Source organism: Dermacentor variabilis, chromosome 11 (genome assembly GCF_050947875.1).
Source record: "Dermacentor variabilis isolate Ectoservices chromosome 11, ASM5094787v1, whole genome shotgun sequence".
NCBI classification, from domain to species: Eukaryota; Metazoa; Arthropoda; class Arachnida; order Ixodida; family Ixodidae; genus Dermacentor; species Dermacentor variabilis.
Window position 1 is genome coordinate 66275216 of NC_134578.1, and position 19304 is coordinate 66294519.

General features: G+C 43.6%; 1 protein-coding gene across 2 annotated transcripts in view; it reads left to right on the plus strand.

Annotated features, from left to right (window-relative positions):
* The first annotated feature begins 2036 nt into the window (after window positions 1–2036).
* Window positions 2037–19304, plus strand: part of LOC142564968 (sodium/iodide cotransporter-like) — a 58695-nt gene continuing 41427 nt past the window's right edge. Inside the window, exons 1-7 of one of the 2 annotated variants that reach the window (XM_075676194.1) lie at window positions 2037–2485; window positions 5893–6153; window positions 11320–11385; window positions 12043–12094; window positions 13309–13376; window positions 15334–15491; window positions 16530–16670. In XM_075676194.1, the coding sequence (XP_075532309.1) occupies window positions 2351–2485; window positions 5893–6153; window positions 11320–11385; window positions 12043–12094; window positions 13309–13376; window positions 15334–15491; window positions 16530–16670 (881 nt within the window). In that variant the 5' untranslated portion in view covers window positions 2037–2350. The remainder of the gene's footprint in view (window positions 2486–5892; window positions 6154–11319; window positions 11386–12042; window positions 12095–13308; window positions 13377–15333; window positions 15492–16529; window positions 16671–19304) is intronic. The other variant, XM_075676193.1, reaches the window with a different exon arrangement.

Genomic DNA, 19304 nt, shown 5'->3' on the forward strand with positions numbered 1-19304 from the left:
CAGCGCACCTTGCCGAGCACGTCCACATCATGTATGATGCCAGGGTTAGCAGAGAGTATGAAGTCTATTTCATTTCTAGTCTCGCCGTTCGGGCTCCTCCACGTCCACTTTCGCCTATCCCGCTTGCGGAAGAAGGTATTCATTATCCTCATATTATTCTGGTCCGCAAACTCTACAAATAACTCTCCCCTGATATTCCTAGTGCCTATGCCATATTCCCCCACTGCCTCGTCTCCAGCCTGCTTCTTGCCTACCTTGGCATTAAAGTCGCCCATTACTATACTGTATTTAGTTTTCACTCTACCCATCGCCGATTCCACGTCTTCATAGAAGCTTTCGACTTCCTGGTCATCATGACTGGATGTAGCGGCGTAGACCTGTACAATCTTCATTTTGTGCCTCTTATTAAGTTTCACAACAAGACCAGCCACCCTCTCGTTAATGCTATAGAATTCATGTATGTTATCAGCTATATTCTTATTAATCAGGAATCCGACGCCTAGTTCTCTTCTCTCCGCTAAGCACCGGTAGCACAGGACGTGCCCGCTTTTTAGCACTGTATATGCTTCTTTTGGCCTCCTAACTTCACTGAGCCCTGTGATATCCCATTTACTGCCCTCTAATTCCTCCAATAGCACTGCTAGACTCGCCTCACTAGATAACGTTCTAGCGTTAAACGCTGCCAGGTTCATATTCTAATGGCGGCCTGTCCGGCTCTTATCAACGTACAAGTTGTCCACATAATTTGAACCAAAATTTTAAAAATGAAAGGCACTCCGAACGTGAGTTTAACCGAATGCATTACATTGGCACTGGCCTAGAATTACTCAGGCTATTTTTTATTTCCCCGTTAACTTAAGGACTAGTTATGTTTAATTAATCAACCTTTTAAGTATTGGCTTCAGACCCCAAGCGTGAAACGCATAGTTGTAGAGCACCTTGAGACACCTCTCAATAAATTGTTTCTAACACGATATATCTCACGTGGTCCTCTTTTCCACGTTCAAAAGAAAGCCTCTGAAATATGATAAAGATACCACGTGACGGGCGCTTGCGCCCTCTTATTGGGCTGCTCTCAAGCCTGCAATAGATGAACCAGGTCGGCTGCAGAGAGAGTGGCCCTGGACAGTGCGTTATGCCTGGTGTAGGTACCTGGGCATGCGGCTCTTATCACATGATGGTGTAAATTCATCTTTTTTGACTATGCTACTTGTTTTTGCACGTTTTGAACTACTTTAGTTTGTTGATTCCTTACTACGTACGTTACAAAGTACCAGGCGTTATCGCGCTGCCATGTACAATGCCTCCTTGTCCAGTCAAGCTGCTTATGAAGCCTTTTAAGCCAAAGAGGACGCAAGTGTATACTATAATAATAATAGTTGCATAAAAAAAGGACCAATTAAATATGTTGAAAGTGGGCAACATTGACGGGGACTGATATCATCGGCTCATCTTTTTGAAAAATGTACTAAAGGAAGTGATGAAAGAGCTCAGCCATTTGTTGCGCAATTTGTGGTTACAGCTTTGAAATTTTATTATGTTCTCAAAACCAGTATCTAGTATTACAGTTGCCAATAACATTGCGAAAATTAATGATCCCCGGTGTACTGAGTCACTTTCAGGCGCTTATTTGCACGAAGTGCACGTCATACTACCTCTTCGTACAAACATTTTCTTTATTACTTCTTTCAGTAAATCCCATGCTTTGCACCCTTCATTCCCACAATGTGTTTTGCTGTGGCACTTGGAGACTGAAAGCAGCCAGAGCACATGGAAGGAATTTAGCGCAGCCTAATCATACGACAGCTGCTCCGTTAATTTCTTTTTATCCACGAGATAACGCTCGCAACCCACCCTGTCACGTATACACGACCATATCCCTCGTTGCCATGATAATAATTCACATGCCGCATGCACCAGCAGACGACAGGACAAGCATTGTTAGATGCGAGTCGGGGCTGTGGTTTTACTTTTCAAAGTCCTGAAACGACTGCGACGCTTCACCACCTCTCCCTCCCGAAAGCCATCGTTCATATCGAAGGTTTCAGAACTGCATTCCAACACGTTAGTCACCGTGCTGTTTCGAACCACATGTGCCGACTGTTTCGCACCTGAAGCGCTCGATACAGGCGCACGCCGAGAGAAAGGGACCCGAGTTCGTCGAGAGGCTGTGCCATTCGGTCTAATCACTTTTGCCTGCAGAGCAGTGTGCATGCGCCACAACGTGAAATTACCAGCTTAGCTTCATTATTCGCCTCGCGCGAAATTGAAGCCTGCTGCTTTTGACCGTTCGAATTGTGTCGGGGTATCGGGGCAGCTGATTTCCAGCTAGCGGTCCCTGTCTGCATACATGACGGAATCAGCGGCGAGTGACGTGTTCGTCGCGGATAGTCTCGGCATTGCTGACATTGCAGTGTTCTGTGTCCTGACGGCGGTAGGATACTTCGTAGGACTCTACTTCTCCTTCAGGGGGAGCGGGCGTCAGGTAGGTGCGCATTTACCGTAAAAAAATTAGCCGCATTTTGTGAGCTCTCATAGGCTCTGGTTGGGCAATTAGTATGGGAATGTCGAAAGCGAGGTAAAACAATTGTGCGCTAACAGTGTTTTATGCGTACTTTTCTCACCCAAACATCACGAAACTTTCAATTTACTCATTGGAACGGCCTACGTGAAATTTAATATGCGTCGACTCCATGTCGCCTGATACTGTGTCCGATGTAAACATTCGTGCGAAATGCGTGCGAAATTCGTTTGCCAATATGTCGCAAACTGGTGGTTGTTTCAGATCATGTTTAGTCTATGCCAGCACACAGAGCATTTCGACCTTCAAGAGCGCTTCAAACTCCCTGCGGACGAGCAGCCGATTGCCTTATAACAGAGGCCCCTGTAGTAAAAAGAACTCGCAATCTTGCTCATATTTATGGTATCCTTAAACATACTGCGTCGAATTATTTTGAGATTTTACTGAATAAGAGGGTCTGGTTCTACAATGAAGAATTTCAGTTTTTATCTGTGCAAAGAAACGACCACAGAGAGAACACACAAGGACGGGCGCTGTCCTTGTGTGCTCTCTGTGTGGTCGTGTGTTTGCGCAGTTATAAAACTGTTTGCCAGTATGCATCAAATCGCCTAGCCACACGTTCGTGTAAGAATAATTGCAACCGTATTGTTGTAAAAAATGTGCTGCGGCAATATGCTGACAGCACATTGTAGTTCACCGAGCTGTAAATCATTTTGACGCGATCCGGCGTCGGTGTCGGCGTCAGCGGAGTTGCATGTGAGCGTAAATTTTCGTATATATTGAGGTATGTGTATATATAACACCTTGCTATATGACACTCGGTATATGTGAGTTACATTGAAACACCCCTCATCATAAAGTTGCTCATACCTTGGCTTACATTCTTGGCAAAGTAATTCCTCGGAATTTGTAAGAATGACAGCCTACAAAGAAATGTCATCAAAGAAAGCACGCACAGTGCATGCCTTTTATGTTAAAGCTATTTAGTCTTAATTATTAAAAGTGGGAAATTATAGTGGGCACCTGAAAATGATGCAATTTAATGGCGCGGGTTTGCACTATCTCAACGATCGTCCCAAGCAAGATGTCCGGTTTCTACCAGAAAACTCGCCTTACGCATAGCGTTCACTGCTAGCATTTCCTGCCAAATATTAGCGTTACATAAGTTGCAGTCGCTGGGATCGTGAGAAGAAGTGAGAGATCTTTGGATGCTATAGCGTTCAACTCTTAAAAGTGAAGCTCAGATGACACGCGCTCTTTCGAACGCGTGTCATCTTCAGGGATGTGGATAAAAAAGCACGTGAATTCATTGGAACTCTCCGCGGAGGAAAACATCATGAACATCGGTATTCCATCCGATGTATGAAGCTGCACAATTGTGAAGTCAGCATCATCTAAAGATGTGGCAAATGCCGGTAGCATGACCAATCATAAACCAGTCAGTTAGTTCTGCGCCTCTCCTGTGTACTTCTCTGCTTTGTGTTGCCGTTATTTTGCGCTGCTGTTTTTATGAAGAACAACCAAACTCGGCCGCTTTGACAATCTTTGTAAACGGCGTCGTTCATGAACATTATGTGCCGAGATACCGCATAGCTCCAAAATCAGATCAAATTGTCGGTTCCGAGCAAACACACGGCGTACATAACTATCAGGGAAGCCGTGGTTGCTGGCACGGGACGGATTTTCACTTGGTGGTGTTTGTTACCGTGCGAACAAATATCTGCATCGCCCCAAATGGACCATGGGATGCCTCTCTAGAAGTGTCAACGAATGTAGACTACTGCTTTCGAAGATCTCTGTGCGTGCGTGCCATTTTATGGTCACGCTTACTGGGGCAATCAGAATTGTTAGAAAAAGGCACGAACGAAGAAGGAAACCAGAAGAGCTTAATTTATAATTACGGAGTCTGTGACAGCTCGAGCGTCTCTTGATGAGATGTTCAAGATGTCAAAATCATTGACATATATTTTTGTACTACCGAATAAAGTTAAATACGTATGAAACCGCCTGTTTCTACGAGCAGCTGTTATGGGGAATAGAACATGTTCTTTCTCGAACCGATCACCAGTCTCAGCAGGTTCAGACAGTTTTCAACAGTTCTCTAATTGTAAAATGTTAGGAATTGTGCCATAGTCGTTAATAAAGGAAAAAGGTTGCAAAGAATCGAAGACCCAAAAACTCGAAAGCACATCTTGTCTGTCCTGTGTTTTCCCTTGCCGATAATGAGTAAATTATTTGATAAGAAAGCGTAGAATGCGAACTTCTCAAAGTACTGTTGAAACAAAGCTGAAAATCGCTATCATCAAAAAATATTTGTTTTTATGGACAGTGAAGTTTCAGTACATTATTCTAAAGCGCACGTTCTAGAAGTTGGTATTTTTCACTGTAGGTGCGCATTTAAGGCCTAGGAATAAAGATAATCACGGCTGCTACATTCAGAGCTTGGACGAAACACTTCTCCTCCATGGTGATTTCTGCGGAATTATTATATATACTTCTACGAGAGAGTTGCTCATGAAGTAGACTAGTTTTTTGTAATTCCCGGTTGAGAAAGACATGTATTTATGCCTGAACCATAGAATTTTGGGTCGCATCACAGAACTTCCTGAGGTACGGCATCGGTAACTGTAGCTGCGACCGACACCTCTGACATTATGGCTGAAGTCATGCCGTTTCAACAGAAATATTCTGTGGCGACAAGCAAGACGTTTGAAGTTGGAGCGAGAGCATTCTGTCGAGAGAAGAAGAGACCTGAAGTTGCAAGAAGTTATTTACGACCTTGATCTTTTCCTTGTCCAGGTGTGGGTACAAGCGCTGTTTTGTACAGTGGGAGTTTAATAATTTTCTTTTCTTACCAGTAATTCACCTGTATCATTCGTGAGGTATTAATTCTCTTTAACGTCACCTCAAGTGAGAAGTGCGCTAGAGTTTCAGTTGTTTAGTCATTTATGACATCGTACAACGTAGTAGTAAGTTCTTGATGAGGGCTAGTTGGCTCATACTTAGAACTGATGTTAAAGTGCGCGAAGAAGACGCTGACACAAGGAAAGGTATGTCTGTGGTATTTGTTTCCTTGTGTCCTCGTCTTTTTAGCGCTGTTTAACCTCAGTTCTAAATCTCATCCAGATTTCTGTTGAGAACACTTCAGTGCGTGGCCGCCAAGCGAAGACAGAAAAATAACGACCTAATGCGAGGTTCATGGTACCAGGCTCAACGTTGTGTTGATTTGTTACGAGCATTGACTCTCAAACCAGCCAGCAACTCTCCGATATGAGTGTCATTTCATCCTACTTATACAATACAATAACGTGGATATCTTATACAATACAATAGCGTGCTTAACTGTGTCCTGTACTTCTTTTCAACCTCAGGATGATGCTCGTGACAGAGGCACCCAATCTGCGGTTCTCGAGGCCTTCCTGGGGGGTCGCAGTCTACCGGCTGCCGCTTTGGCAGTATCTGTGCTCGCGTCAGTGGCCACCGCCGTTGGCGTTGTTAGCTTCGTAGGCCACTACTACGCGTACGGCTTCCATCTTGACTGGGCATTGGCTGGCATACCATTGTCAGCGGCCATGGTGTCGCTGGTCGTCGTCCCGCTGCTTTACGATCTGCGAGTAGCGTCTATATTTCAGGTAAATTAACCCACTTCGTGATGGCGTTCCCTGGTACAATGTTGATGTCAGTAACAACAACGAATAAATGTTCAAACTTTTTTGTTTCCACGTGCTTCTTCGTTATCCAGTCAGCCGAAGCGAGGGACGTGACATCTCTGAACTCTTTAAGGAGGAAATTCAACAATACTCGAGTGAAATGTTTTTTTTTCTGTCGAAATGCGCAAAGCGCACAGAGAAATACGATGTTCAGCGAAATGGAAAAATATTTTGCGAGAACTCTTTTAACATCTCAAGGGCAATACGAGGCATAACAGTGAGCGCAAGTTCCATCGTACGCCATATGTGGCTTTGTGTGAACTTGTAAAGACAGCTGTCGTCGAATGGGAAGCAGATAATTGCTTTTCTTATCCTCTATCGGGAACCTTCGCGATATCATTGCAGCTGAGCTGAGCTGCCGTGACGAGCCGCCCGTTAGGTGCGATGCATGTGTTATTGCGTAAAGGAAACACTCAGCGCTAAGCCTTTGGAAGAGCATGGCGTGAATTCCCTTGATGCCACATGTCATCGAAACCACAGTACAATCAATTCAGGCTTAGCATATGTAGAGCATTGTTGTTTAATCAAAATTTGGGGTTAACAGCCGAAAAGGAATAACTTTAAAATCAGCTTCATAATCCAGATAAAGCTTTAGGAAAATAACGGGGAAGCAGGAAACAATTTCTACTGGTCGTAGACGAAACGCACACGTACAACCTTGCCTGCGTAATGCTCTGCTTATCGAGCTACACATGTGGCTTTGTAACCACTTCCTTTTTCTTTGTCTTATTTTTGTTCATCAACTACACCTATGGAACGTGAGCCGGCGATAAACGTGTGATCTAACTTCATGTCCTACTTTTATATAATATACGCGAAATAAGGTTTGGTAGTGGAGTCTCTCAATTTCCCACTTTAATTTTGAGCTCCAGACTTCGTTTGGCTTCCCTCGCATACATTAGTGAATCCGAGCCGTGGTTCATGACATTAAATGTGACGTATTTAAAGTTGGGGCTCTAACTCACGTACGAATGCCATCAGTAGGAATGGAGTAAAAAAATACCGATGCTTGAGGCTAGTATTCTTGTAGCTGAATGACAACGTGGAATATGGAGAGAAAAATGCGGTGAAGTTCGCGTGAACTTGACGTGTCAATCTAATAAGCGTATGTGTGGACGTTGTATCTTCATTTTCTGTGCAAAATAAGCAAATTCAACGTATGAACTTTCTTCCCTATTTTCTTTTTCCTGACGTGTGCTAATTTTTGTTTCAAGAGAGTGTGGCACGATACAACAACAAGAACCAGTGAACTTGTAATCTTGCTGAACGTTCGTTCCAGTGATATCCCTTCTTCATTGGTTAATGTTAATTTTTTTACATAATCTTGTAGGATAACAAGGCATTAAAAATCGCCATATCCCACCTACGTGCTTGAATCAGCGAAAAGCGAAGCCCTGCGAGACATGTGCTCACATGTGTTAAATTCATTCAATTTTTTCTTCATTTTAATGTTTTTTATTGCTGTTCTATGAATGCATGGTCCCAATTGTTCGCTTACCTTCTGCTTCCTAACTTGATTTCTTCTATTGCCGAGTTGTGCAATTTTTTGTTACCATCTGCACTTCTTACATGTTGTTCTGCTTGGCTGCTCGGGCACCTACACCGTGACAGCAACCCTTCTTGTCCATTTCCCGAGAAAGTTCCCAACCCACTGACACATGCTCACTTGCACATAGGCAGCCAGTCTACCAAGTTGTCGGTGCGGGCTCCTTCCTAGTGGCACATACTCAGCGGCTCATGTCGTCCCATACTGCTAAAATTCCCAGCCAATGCCAAACACGAGGTAATTAGGGAAACAGAGAGAGAGAAAGAGAGAGAGAGTGAACATTTATTGAAGGAATGCGAGCGTCGGCGACAGGCTTCATCTTCACTACAGGAGCGATGCAAGTAGGAGAAATCCTCCATCCAGCATCCAAATCGCCTTTGACGCCTCTTCAGCCTGTCACACTCTAACGAGGAACCAGGCCTCCCTCCTCCCCGACTTTTCACTATTCAGGTGTGGGCTTGAGGATGAGAACAATGGGTGAAGGGGCAGGGCCAATATGTGGGAGCATACCAAAGTGATGCGATAGGGTGATGCGTATGCGTCGCATTGGGGGCAGTTATTAGGCTAAATAGAGTTGCATAGGTAGTGTCGTAGTGACTGAGATAGGGAAAGGTTTTGGGTTTAAAGTTGTTCTCCAAGCAGAGCAGTGTAGCGAAAACTGAGCTTCGTTATATGATCAGAAGGCAAAGGAGAAGGTGTAGTGTACAAGTGCAAGAAAAAAATGTGATATCATAATTGCATATATCTTCCTTTTCCCTCTCACAATGACACTTGAAAATGGTTGAAGTTGAGACAAATTTTTTTATATTTTCTAATAAAACTGACAGTCAGCCCGTGCCCATCCGGCGTGCCTCTGTCTCGTGTTAGGCCGTCTCTTGCATGCAGCATGCATAATGAATGTCAACTTTCTCAGCTATCTAGCTTGCTCCGGTGTGGCTTTGCCATGTGTTTGCAACAGGTTATTATAATTGTAAACGGTGCTACCTGTGACACGGGAAACATATAAATGTGGTGTAATATATAAACTGGGAAGAGCTGTCGCAGACATGTTTCTACGTTGAATATATGCTGAATAGCGGTGTAATTCGCAGTTATGATCATACCCAGTAGGTTTCTGACGCTGAACTGCGCAACTGGTAAAACATTTCCAATCATAATACTGTCGGTGTTCAAGTAAAGCCCCGCCGGTGAGAGAGGTGTCTCACTTTAACACAAGTAACTATTGCTATTTAGCCAATGCTTTGCCCCAAAATGAAGAAATGGAAATAAATAACGCTTGGCAGTTGCCAATGATGTGCATAGTTAAGTGTAGCATGAAATTTCCTGCGGGAGCATAGCACAAGTGCTTGGTTCCCGCTATGCTAGCGACATATATAATATGCCTTGTCTTTTCTTGTTTTTTTTTGACGGAACTAATTTGTTTTATAGCGCGGAGTCTGTCTGTCTAGCCGTTCTTTCTGTTAAAGTGAAAGCCTGATGACGGTCGTTACTTCCCTTGACAAATTTCAATGTCTCAGTGGCTAAGTAAAATAGATTCAACAAAACAATTTTTGTTTACCTGTACAAGGGCACATGTTTCAAAGTAGTTAGTTAACAACTTGTGTGGGGAGTTCTTGTTAAATACTCGATTATGCATATTAATTAGTTGTGCAAGTAATGTCGGCCTCTTCGAGTAGCGCAGCTCATAGACTAAAATTCGGCTATCTACCACAAGCAATATGTTAATCTGTTCGGTGAAGCAGCCTGCACATTCGGATAACCGGCACATGAGGTCCAGATAGTAGTTACGGGAACCATGCATATATAATCGCTACATGTCGTCCTACAAAATATTACTAGTGAGGGCAGCTCTGTTGCGCATGTTCAAAAAAATAATTCACAACATAAAACATGGTATAGTGGCCGCATATAGGTATCTCTGATTTACTTAGACCACTAAATGACACCGCTCATGATTTTGAAGAATTTGTTGGATTTTTTTTTTAGTTTAGCCTGCCCCCATTCACGGACATATATGTTTGTAATACTGCATATTTGCACATTTCTCTCATCATCCCCAGAACGAGCGTGTGCATCTGTGACACACAGCATATAGAGAACTTCAATAAACCTACATATCTCTACTGTGAGGCAGTGGGTACATATTTGTTACCTGGGGGGGGGCATAACTGTGGCGCCATCTATTGTAAAATAGGCGAGTGATGCTCATGCTTCCAAGATTTAGCTGCGTGCCTGTGATTCTCTTTCTGCCTTTACACTTTCTGCATGCTCAGGCACGTGACACAGAAGGAGTAAGACAGAAATGACGCGGCCGAGTGGAAGCATTACAACGCACTTTTATACCACAGTAAAATAATTCCTAGTCACGTATGAAAGTGGGGAGGCTTCAGAAGAAGCTTTAGTTCGGACCCATGATTGAGCCCATTGAAACACATGCAAAACGCAGAAAAGTGTTTAAGAGATAACCACTTGGCCAACTTTCCTTAGTTTGTCTCTGAGAGACAAAGTTAAATTGTTGTGAATACAGGAAGCAATGTTTTGATATAAAGTCTAAATTTTTAAAGACGCTTTCATGGATTAATCAACTCGAAAAATATGAAAGCACCAAATCTTGAAATTTGTAGCTCTGTACCAAGAAAAGATATCCCAGACCTGAAAATGCATCCATTAGAGCATCCAAAGGGGACTATTTTCATACATCAATTAATGTTTTACACGAATTGGTTACATTGTTTGCGAGGCTCCTGCAAACGTCCTACTCACAAATTAGTCGTCCGTTTGATAGCCTTGTATGATACATAAATTTATAAATTTATTCTGCCAGAGAAACTGTCACATGCAGTTCACCGAATATTCACATCGTTTTTCAGTGCTGAGTTACACAGCTGTAAACTTGGTAGTCCTCTTTTCTTAAAGTTTGCAATTTGCAACAACTTTAATAAAAAGTGATCGCCTAAATAAAATATTCGCTATCAACAGTCACTATATTTTACTTTTCTTTTAAATGCAACAAACCTTCTCAAATCTGACAAGCTCGTTACCTAGAAAAATGATTTCTTCTTTCCAGTGTCTTGAGATAGGAGCCCCCGAGCTCAAGCTTCCTCTTCAGTGCTGAATCATCTCGTCTCAGTCTATGTAGCTATGGATATGTTGCAGGTTGCCTAAGGCGCAGAGTAGTCTTACGAGATGGCAGCGTGACAACAAGTTTATTCCGCACATAATATTAGGCATTAGTCAGGAGTTTGTGTAAGTACCAGTGGCACTCAACCATTAAATATAGTTCAAGGAAATGCACGGAAAGACGTTATTTGCGCTGTATTGAACGGGATATAACATTAGGCCGGACATTCTTGCAAGAAGCAGATTTAGGAAGTTCTATTCAGATTGACACACAGTTTAGGCGTGCGTTTTTCTGCAAAGAAAGAAATATAACAAGAAAAATGAATGAGTTATTCATCAACAACCCCTTAGTTGTTCGGACGCAAATAATGAAAACATGTGTCACACTGAGTCGTTTATTTTTATTTTTTTGTCAAAAACAGTATCTTCGCATGCGCTTCGACAACAAAGTTGGAATTACTGCCTGCATCGTCTATTTCATCCTCAGTGTAAGTAGACAGATCGAGTATTCTGCTTCCTTATTTACGCAAAGTACGCCCATCAACACTGTTTCTAGCTGTGTGTATAGCTTAATAAAAGAACACCATATTTTGTATCGTAGCACATTATTCCTACTTTTGAAATGCCGTAGCAATGTGTTCATCACTGATCGGCTTCACTTTCGCAATTGCAGCATGTGCCATTCAGATAATCGGTTAAAATCTATATGAGACTCATTGCTTCTGTACTTTCTTGTCGCACAAGCAGAACGACAGACAGACACAAATGTACATTAGACAACACACAGTGTTATGGGATGTTTAATATGTGTTTCTATGTGTCTGTCATTCTCCCCTGCGCTAAAACAAAGTGGATCATGTGCAACCAGCAAACCTATGTAGCAACTCTCATCTTTTTATACGGACGCATGCTTATGGAGATTTCTCATGTATTTCCACCTCTGTAGGTGATCTGCCTGCATAGGTCGAGTTCAGTTAGATGTTCCCTGTTAATATTGAGAAAGCTATTCGGTTTAGGAAAACTATCGACGACAAGGACAACAAAGAACATGTACACAAAGAGAGTTTTTTTTTTTTGATGCAGCGCTTCCATTGTGATGCAGCGCTTCTATGAATAGAGAATCTATGAAATTTTGTTCATTACAGCAAAGCGTAGGTGCAGTGGGAATCTTCAGCTCTGCGATTGCGGTGTCTACAAGTGAGTATATTCATTCCCTAATAAGGACAATATATTAAAGGAAGGAAGTGCATAAAACGTCATGAACTCTTTGTAGGTCTTCTGACTTCTACTGTGAATAAAAAAGTCTATAGGAATACAGTTAGTCGCCGAGCATAACATATGCACTTACATCTCGCTCTTCCTACATTACCGAAGGCCGACATTTTAACTTAAATAAGAACGATGAAGATGAATTAGAACGAGATATTTCCTATTCATGGGCCACGTCGGGTACATGGAAGCAGTCAAGCTATTGCGTTCAGTGTGGCTGGCCTTGGTGAGGCGATGTTTTTTTTATCTAGCCGATTTGTTTTTCTAAAAGCCGCAGCAAGAATTTGAGAAAGGTGCACCTAGATTTTGAGCGACGTACTTTCTCTAAAACTTCTCTCTGTATTCGTGTGCATCACTACGGCAAACCCGATTTTCACAGAAACATGCGGCTCTCAAGAGAACACATTTACATACGATGCTCTTACACGTGACAAACCAAGAACTCACGGCAAACAATTATTCTTATTGACTTTTGGCTGCTTCTTTCCAAATCTGACAGGAACAAAAAGAAGTATTCTTGAAATAAAAATATCCCGTTCAATTATGAATCAAACTTTCTGTCCGAGGCGATTGAAATTAAAATTTGTAGCCGTATGTCCCACTGGCGAGTTATTTCAAAGATCCTTATAATTTAAAAAAAGTAGATCTGCTAGATTTCATCAGTGAAACGTGAACTAAGGGCATAGTCAACAACGCTTTTTTCCGGATTTAGAAAAGTTTCGAAAGGAGTGTTTACCAGTCTTAAAATAAACTTGTACGAATCTCGCGCTTTCTTTGTCACATTACGTAGACGCCAATCCGAATGAATGAATTAGGTTGTGATGGTTGAACGCGCAGATTACGAAATATAGGTGCCACTTGGTATATTACGCAGAAGTTAAATTGCAGATGTGTGTACTTCATATCAAGATTTTGTCGCGTTATACCTACGGGTTTTTCAGACTGCCAAAATTGCTGCTCCTTAGATGTTCACAAAACGCCTAGAAGTCCTTAGGTATTTCTTTAATGCGAGACTGCTGTGTGTAGACATCTTTCTCCACGATCTGAAAGCAACAAAACCGTAACTATACCGTATCTGTCACTCAGAGCATTATGCACCAAAATGTCTACTGAACACTACAACTAATTTCTTCCTGCTTCAGTGTTTCCCATACGAGTTGTCTACGCCAACATCGTGATCGGCCTGGCAGGTACAATTTATACAGCACTGGTAAGCTCTCTTCCTACTATATCCCGTACTGGTTTGACTTCCAATTCAATTTGTGCTTCTGTTTCTGGCGTGACAAAGTTGAGAAGAAAGAAAAAAAGAACGGCACGCAATACCCAACACTACTTTACCAAAATTGGAAATAAATAACAGCAGACATGCTAGACCTTGCCAAGTCACAGGTCACTTTCCAGCAAAGTTGCGGCGTCTCGCTCCATCGAAGTAGTATTGTCACAGAGAGTGACGCCGTGGCTTGGACGCCAGTAAACAAACTTACCCGTCCGCAATCAATCTCCCTATATCTATCTGTCCCCCTATGACCTCCATACATCCTTTATCTACCCCAATGTGCATACCTGCTCTGCCAGTATGCGTTGCTGTTCAGAGGTATGGCCACACTAGCGAAAGACAGGGCGCGAATGAGCGGCTCGAAGCATAAGGCACCGGCAGTGGCATGCCATATTTTCGGGACGCTTTCGCCGGCACAGCAAGTACGCTAGAGACATGCTCTTAGTTCAAATCGCTACGGCTGTGATCAGGCGATGCTGAGAGAGGGTGGCAGTTCCTCGGAAGTTTTGCCCACGTGCGTGAACTGGCCGCTCCTTACGGCTCTCCCTAATTGCCGGCAAGTGGCGTGTGCGAAAACAGCTGCAAGAATCATTCGCTCAGTGGTAGCGAAATGTTGCCGCTCGACTATCCTCATGGAGTGCTGTCTGCCGCCTGCGACGTGTGTTGCCACCTGTTGTTGACCGCGAGCGTAACCATAGATTAGGGCACCGGAGCCGGCGGCAGACCTCGATTGTTTCAACGTCATAACATGATCCTGTATACCTGCGCCAAGTTTCAACCACGAATGCCGGTCGCTGTGAATAAACGACGGTGTTAAAGTAAATTTTTGACTAAGAGCTAAGATATTGCGGACGCTTTGGTTATTACCATTACAATACACCGGATTTATGCGATGTGGCTGTACAATGAAATCCGAAACGATACCGAAAAATGATGCAGCAGCCATCGCTGATGGCTGTAAATGTAAGCGACTGGGATCTGTGTGATCTCGAAATGTGATCAATGTGTATAGCCACATCGATCACCTACTTGAGCTCCGGGTCCCTAAAAGCGCTGTGGTCCTTAAGACGAAACCTTCGTGGTGCAAATCCAAGAATGAATGTCTTGCAAAACGGTAATAAGTCTGTTGGTTGAGTACGCGAAAATCGCATGGGATCCATATACCCTTACCAAATCGTCGGTAATTGTCGGTGATGTTACCTTACAGTGTTACAATTGTTAACTTCCCGCAACGAAAAAAAAAACCGGGTGAGCAAACTAGTGACCCTATGCCCCCCCCTCGCGCGAGCTCAAGCTCACAGCCACCAAGCCCCGCCCCCCTCCCACTTTCCTGCTCGCGTATTCTCAACTCTGTTGTCCGCAAGTGCGTGCCGTTTTCCTTGGCCCGGTTCCTAGCCTTCGCTGGCGCAAGTCCGACCTTCCGTGGTGCCATGGACCTGCCACAAAAACGGCTGAAAGAGGCAAAGAAAGCTATTCGTTTTTACGTCCTCGCTGCAACAAACATACACCTTCCATAACATAATTCCTTTATCAAAGGGCACCGTTTCGTGTCTTCCTTTCCTTGGGCTTGGCGCGTTTGCGTAGTAGGTTTCGAGAGTATAGAGGGTCCCTTCTGAAAATAGTGCAATTGTAAATTAGGCCGATCTAACAGGTGTTGGTACGAAATCCCGGAGAGAGTGTAACCCTTGATAATACGGGCCGATTAGCATTGTGAGCTCGTAATCGCTTTGCTGCAAAGCGCCTTTCGCCAAATGAGCTGATAACGCATTTAATTACGCGCTTCTCGAAAGCTTTGCTTCACATAGATTCCAACATGTGCGTTGTAATTATTTAGGTGTTCCGCTGATTGACCATTGTGCTTTTTTATTTATTCTGCCACCTTCCACGAAAGGGAGGTCTTCGTGGTGTTGTGTGGGCGGACTGCGCGCAAGCTTTCGTCATGTTCTTGTCACCCATCGTCATCATTGCAAAAGTTCTCTACGATTCCTCCAATGTGACACCACCGCTACGTCCTATGAGCGATGCGAACATCACGGACTTTGCATTCCGGTGAGTATCACTACTGTGGAATAGATCACTATTGCTTTCAATGTCTTGTCGAAAAGTAAGCACAAGTGTGGAGGGAGGAGAGGGCATACTTTCAGCGCATAGACGTAGGCCAAAACAAACGCTATCTTTTAAATTCAGATAGCCCGAAGCTGTGTGGCGCAGCGACATCATCATGATTGTCACATCTTCGGCGGTTCGAGCCTCGATGAGGCAACACTTTACATTTATCTATGTTCACCATCCAACTCTGTCAACAACTAATGAAATCAAAGTGAGGGCTAAAACGCACATTTAGAATGCAGTAGCACACAAGGTGCAATTCAATTGCAATTCACATTTCTAGAAAAGTCTAAATAGACTTGAGAAGGTTGGGCATTTTGTCCCGTATTCCCCAAAAAATGTTCTTAAGTGGTAACTCTTCTCAAGAACATAAACCAAACAGCTTAAGGAATTCACCGTTTTCTTCTTGTGCGTCCGAGCCTTTCCCACCTAGCCCTTCGACCTCTTACCCTGTCGGCGAACTGAATGCTCGAATGAACTGAGTCACTGCCCGGACCTATGGCGAGTCAGCAACTTGACTTGGCTTCGGCAGCAAGAAAACCAATTTTCCAACCGTAAACGCTGTTTTCAGCAACCACGTCATTTTCTGTGTGCTGGACTTCTTATGGTGGCGATGTTTATTCATTAAATGTGGCCCTGACCATTGTCGCAAGAAAATAATTAAATTCGTTGACATAATTGCGTAAATGAAATTTTCTTTAAATATGCTTTACTCAAAACTCTTGCCTGGCTAGATATTTTCCCGTTTCCTATTGAACATAGAACACGTTTCAGCACAGCTAAACCAGCTAAACGAAATCACTTGTGTCTTTCTTTTATCCAGGTGTTGTCGTTTCTTTTTGTGTTCTAATATGCTGATGCCCACTTCACCATTAGGCCACCTAGACTGATGCCGTAACCTGCAAAAATATTTGAATGCAATTAAAAAAACTCTTCGGCATTTTTTGTTTCTCGATATTTTCTCACGTTCGTGCCAAGCATGAACTTGGACATTACAACAGACGAGAACTTCTGGAGCGGAATGGCGGGAGCATTGCCGTTCTGCCTTGTACGAACAGGACTCGACCAGATGGCAGTGCAGAGGTTCATGGCGGCCAGGACACTACGTGATGCAAAAAGGTTGGTGTGTCTTTTTCTTGAAGGTTGCGTTTACCTGAATTGATAAACAGCGAGAACACAATTAGTGACTGACCTGAAGAAGATCCTCAGCACTCAGCAACTTGTGAAATGGATATGAACAGACGTCAGCCATTCGCACATGTAAAAATTTGCCGTTTTGGTGTATATCAACAATGCAATCATAACCATTTAAAAAACGATTCCTTAAAACGCATTTTCGATCGTTCCTATCGTGCTTGTATATAACGTGCGTAGTGATTTTGTCCTTCAGACGATTTATTGAGATGTCCTGCTGTTTTGTTAGTATTCAATGCAAAAACGTCATAGGTAGTAAAATACTTTGCTAAATCCAAATGCTTGCCTCGAAGAAGCCTATGACTAAACTTATTAATAGGCTTTAATGTTAGTTCTATAGCACTATATGCCGTGCAAAATATAGTGGAACGCCAAGCGCGTCTGCTTGAACTGGTTGAGTGCCTTTGTCACGTGTTAAAATTGTTCGGTGGCTTAACGCTAGGCACAATGGGGGAATTTATGCCGAAGCTTGTGACTCACTATTTCGGAGTTACGGCGTTACTTCCTGTCGATATTTGTACACAAATCCGGTTAAATGTGCTGTCGGAAGCGGGCAGCTTCAAGCCTTAGGTACGTTTCAGGGGCGCTGTTGATACACAACAAACCGCAATAAAGCGTTTATCATGACACTTGCTGCCACCAGAAACGATTTGTTGCGAGTGAATGATCTGTATGCCCTCCCAAGACTCACTTTCGTTATCGTTGAACGGTACATGACCATGGCATGGCTACCATGTACGTAGAGAGACCTCGAGTTTTATTTTCAAGCCCAATCCCCTCTTTTGAAGACTGTTTATCAGTGATTGATAACCAGCAGCAAAACGTTTGTCTCTAAAGCAGTACCATTTCCAGCTTAACATATAGCCCGCTATTCGCAAATTAACAAAAAAGATTGATTGTTCTTCACTGACTCCGAATTGACTGCAGCTCACCTTATTATAGCTGATGCACGCAGGCGGCCGACATAGTCCTGCCGATTGTTCGACCTTGCCTACCAGCTCAATACCGGATGTATCATCCCAAGTGAAGTAGGTCACATTTAAACTCAATTTCCCGCTCATTGTGGCCTCCATCGCGACAGAACTCGTGGCTGTAAATGCCGCAGGAAATTAGGTCAGCAGTGAACCAGTGCAGAAATGGGTTAGGGATTTTTCTTGTTTGTAAGCTTGAATTATGGAGCTTTCCGTATCCTTCACCTCGCACAGGATGCCTACAGCTGCCGTTCTAAAAATATGAATGCTTCATCATGCTCTGGTAAAAAAGAAATGTCAGTGTCACCTCCACAGGAAGTAGCGTTCACAGCGATAGCAAGCTTATGTGGTGCCCTTGAATCCCTCGAATCTGTTATCCCAATACGCGGGAGCGACATGTTTCTTTTGCGCAGCACGCGAGTCAGCTGGTGCTGCTGCTCGGCGCAAACAGCGCCTGGGCTGGTGGTGGGATGAGCAGCGCCGTCAGCTGCGAAGCATACGTAGGGAGTTGATGTAGCGCGAGATTAGAGTGACGGAAAACCATCGCAGTTTCTCTGTGACGAAAGAAAGTATTAGGCAGCTTCAGTTTGCCTGTTACGCTTCGTTCTGTTCAGAAAACTGTGTCACAGAGCTGCTCAGCAAAAGTTTTATTGCTCGTTGGCACAATGCTCCTGACAGCCGCGCAGTTGGGAAAACGGGCTTCATTCCCCCGTTACGGCACTTGAAAGACCGTGGTTCCACTTAGCTTCGTTCAATATTTAGCTGGAGGCACAGCGACTCGTTTTCGCCTCTGGAAAAAATTTACACGAGCATATCGAGCAAGTCATCAGTCTTCTCGCTGAAACCGGCCACCATTGGGCAAACTTTCAAACTAAATAATAATAATAATAATAATAATAATAACAAAACCCGTCGCCATCACATAGCACGTTCAAGCGCTCTCCTTAAAAACAGATTGGGTGATTTCCAAAGCCGTCAGTAACGGGGTGGTCCGGTCGTAGCGGTGCCCACAACGTGACCACGTCAACAGTGACACCGTAATGGCTATCGCATTAGAACGGCAGAGCACCCGTCTTTCAGTGCCTTCCTGCTGATTATCGTGTGCGGAGTAAGAACTTCGTAGACGACGCCGAAATGACTCCAAATTACTTGGAGGAGGCGAACATGGCAGTGCAACTTCTGTTGCTTACCTACGCACCGATTCCTATTTTTCAGAGTTACACTTGTTTCTATTGTGCTCCCCTGCCTATCCTGACTTTGTTAGCACTACCAGTGCGAACTGCCCTCTCCTCTGCCGATGCAATATGTTGTGCCTGCTGTGAATGCGAATGGAGTGTTACAGTTCTAATTTTCTGTATGCTGATATAGCCGATAGGTGATCATCTAACTATGCGTGCGCCAGGGAACTAGCACCCTATTGTGCTCATGTTCTGAATATTACATCCGGTGACCCTCTCTCCTGGTAACACTAAATCGTTAGTGCTCCGTAATGATAAAAGCACAAAGATTCTGGAGCCCTGACGACTTTTGTTGCCGGCAGAAGAAAGAAACAAATCACGAGTAAATGCGTTTTTTTTTTCTGTGTGCC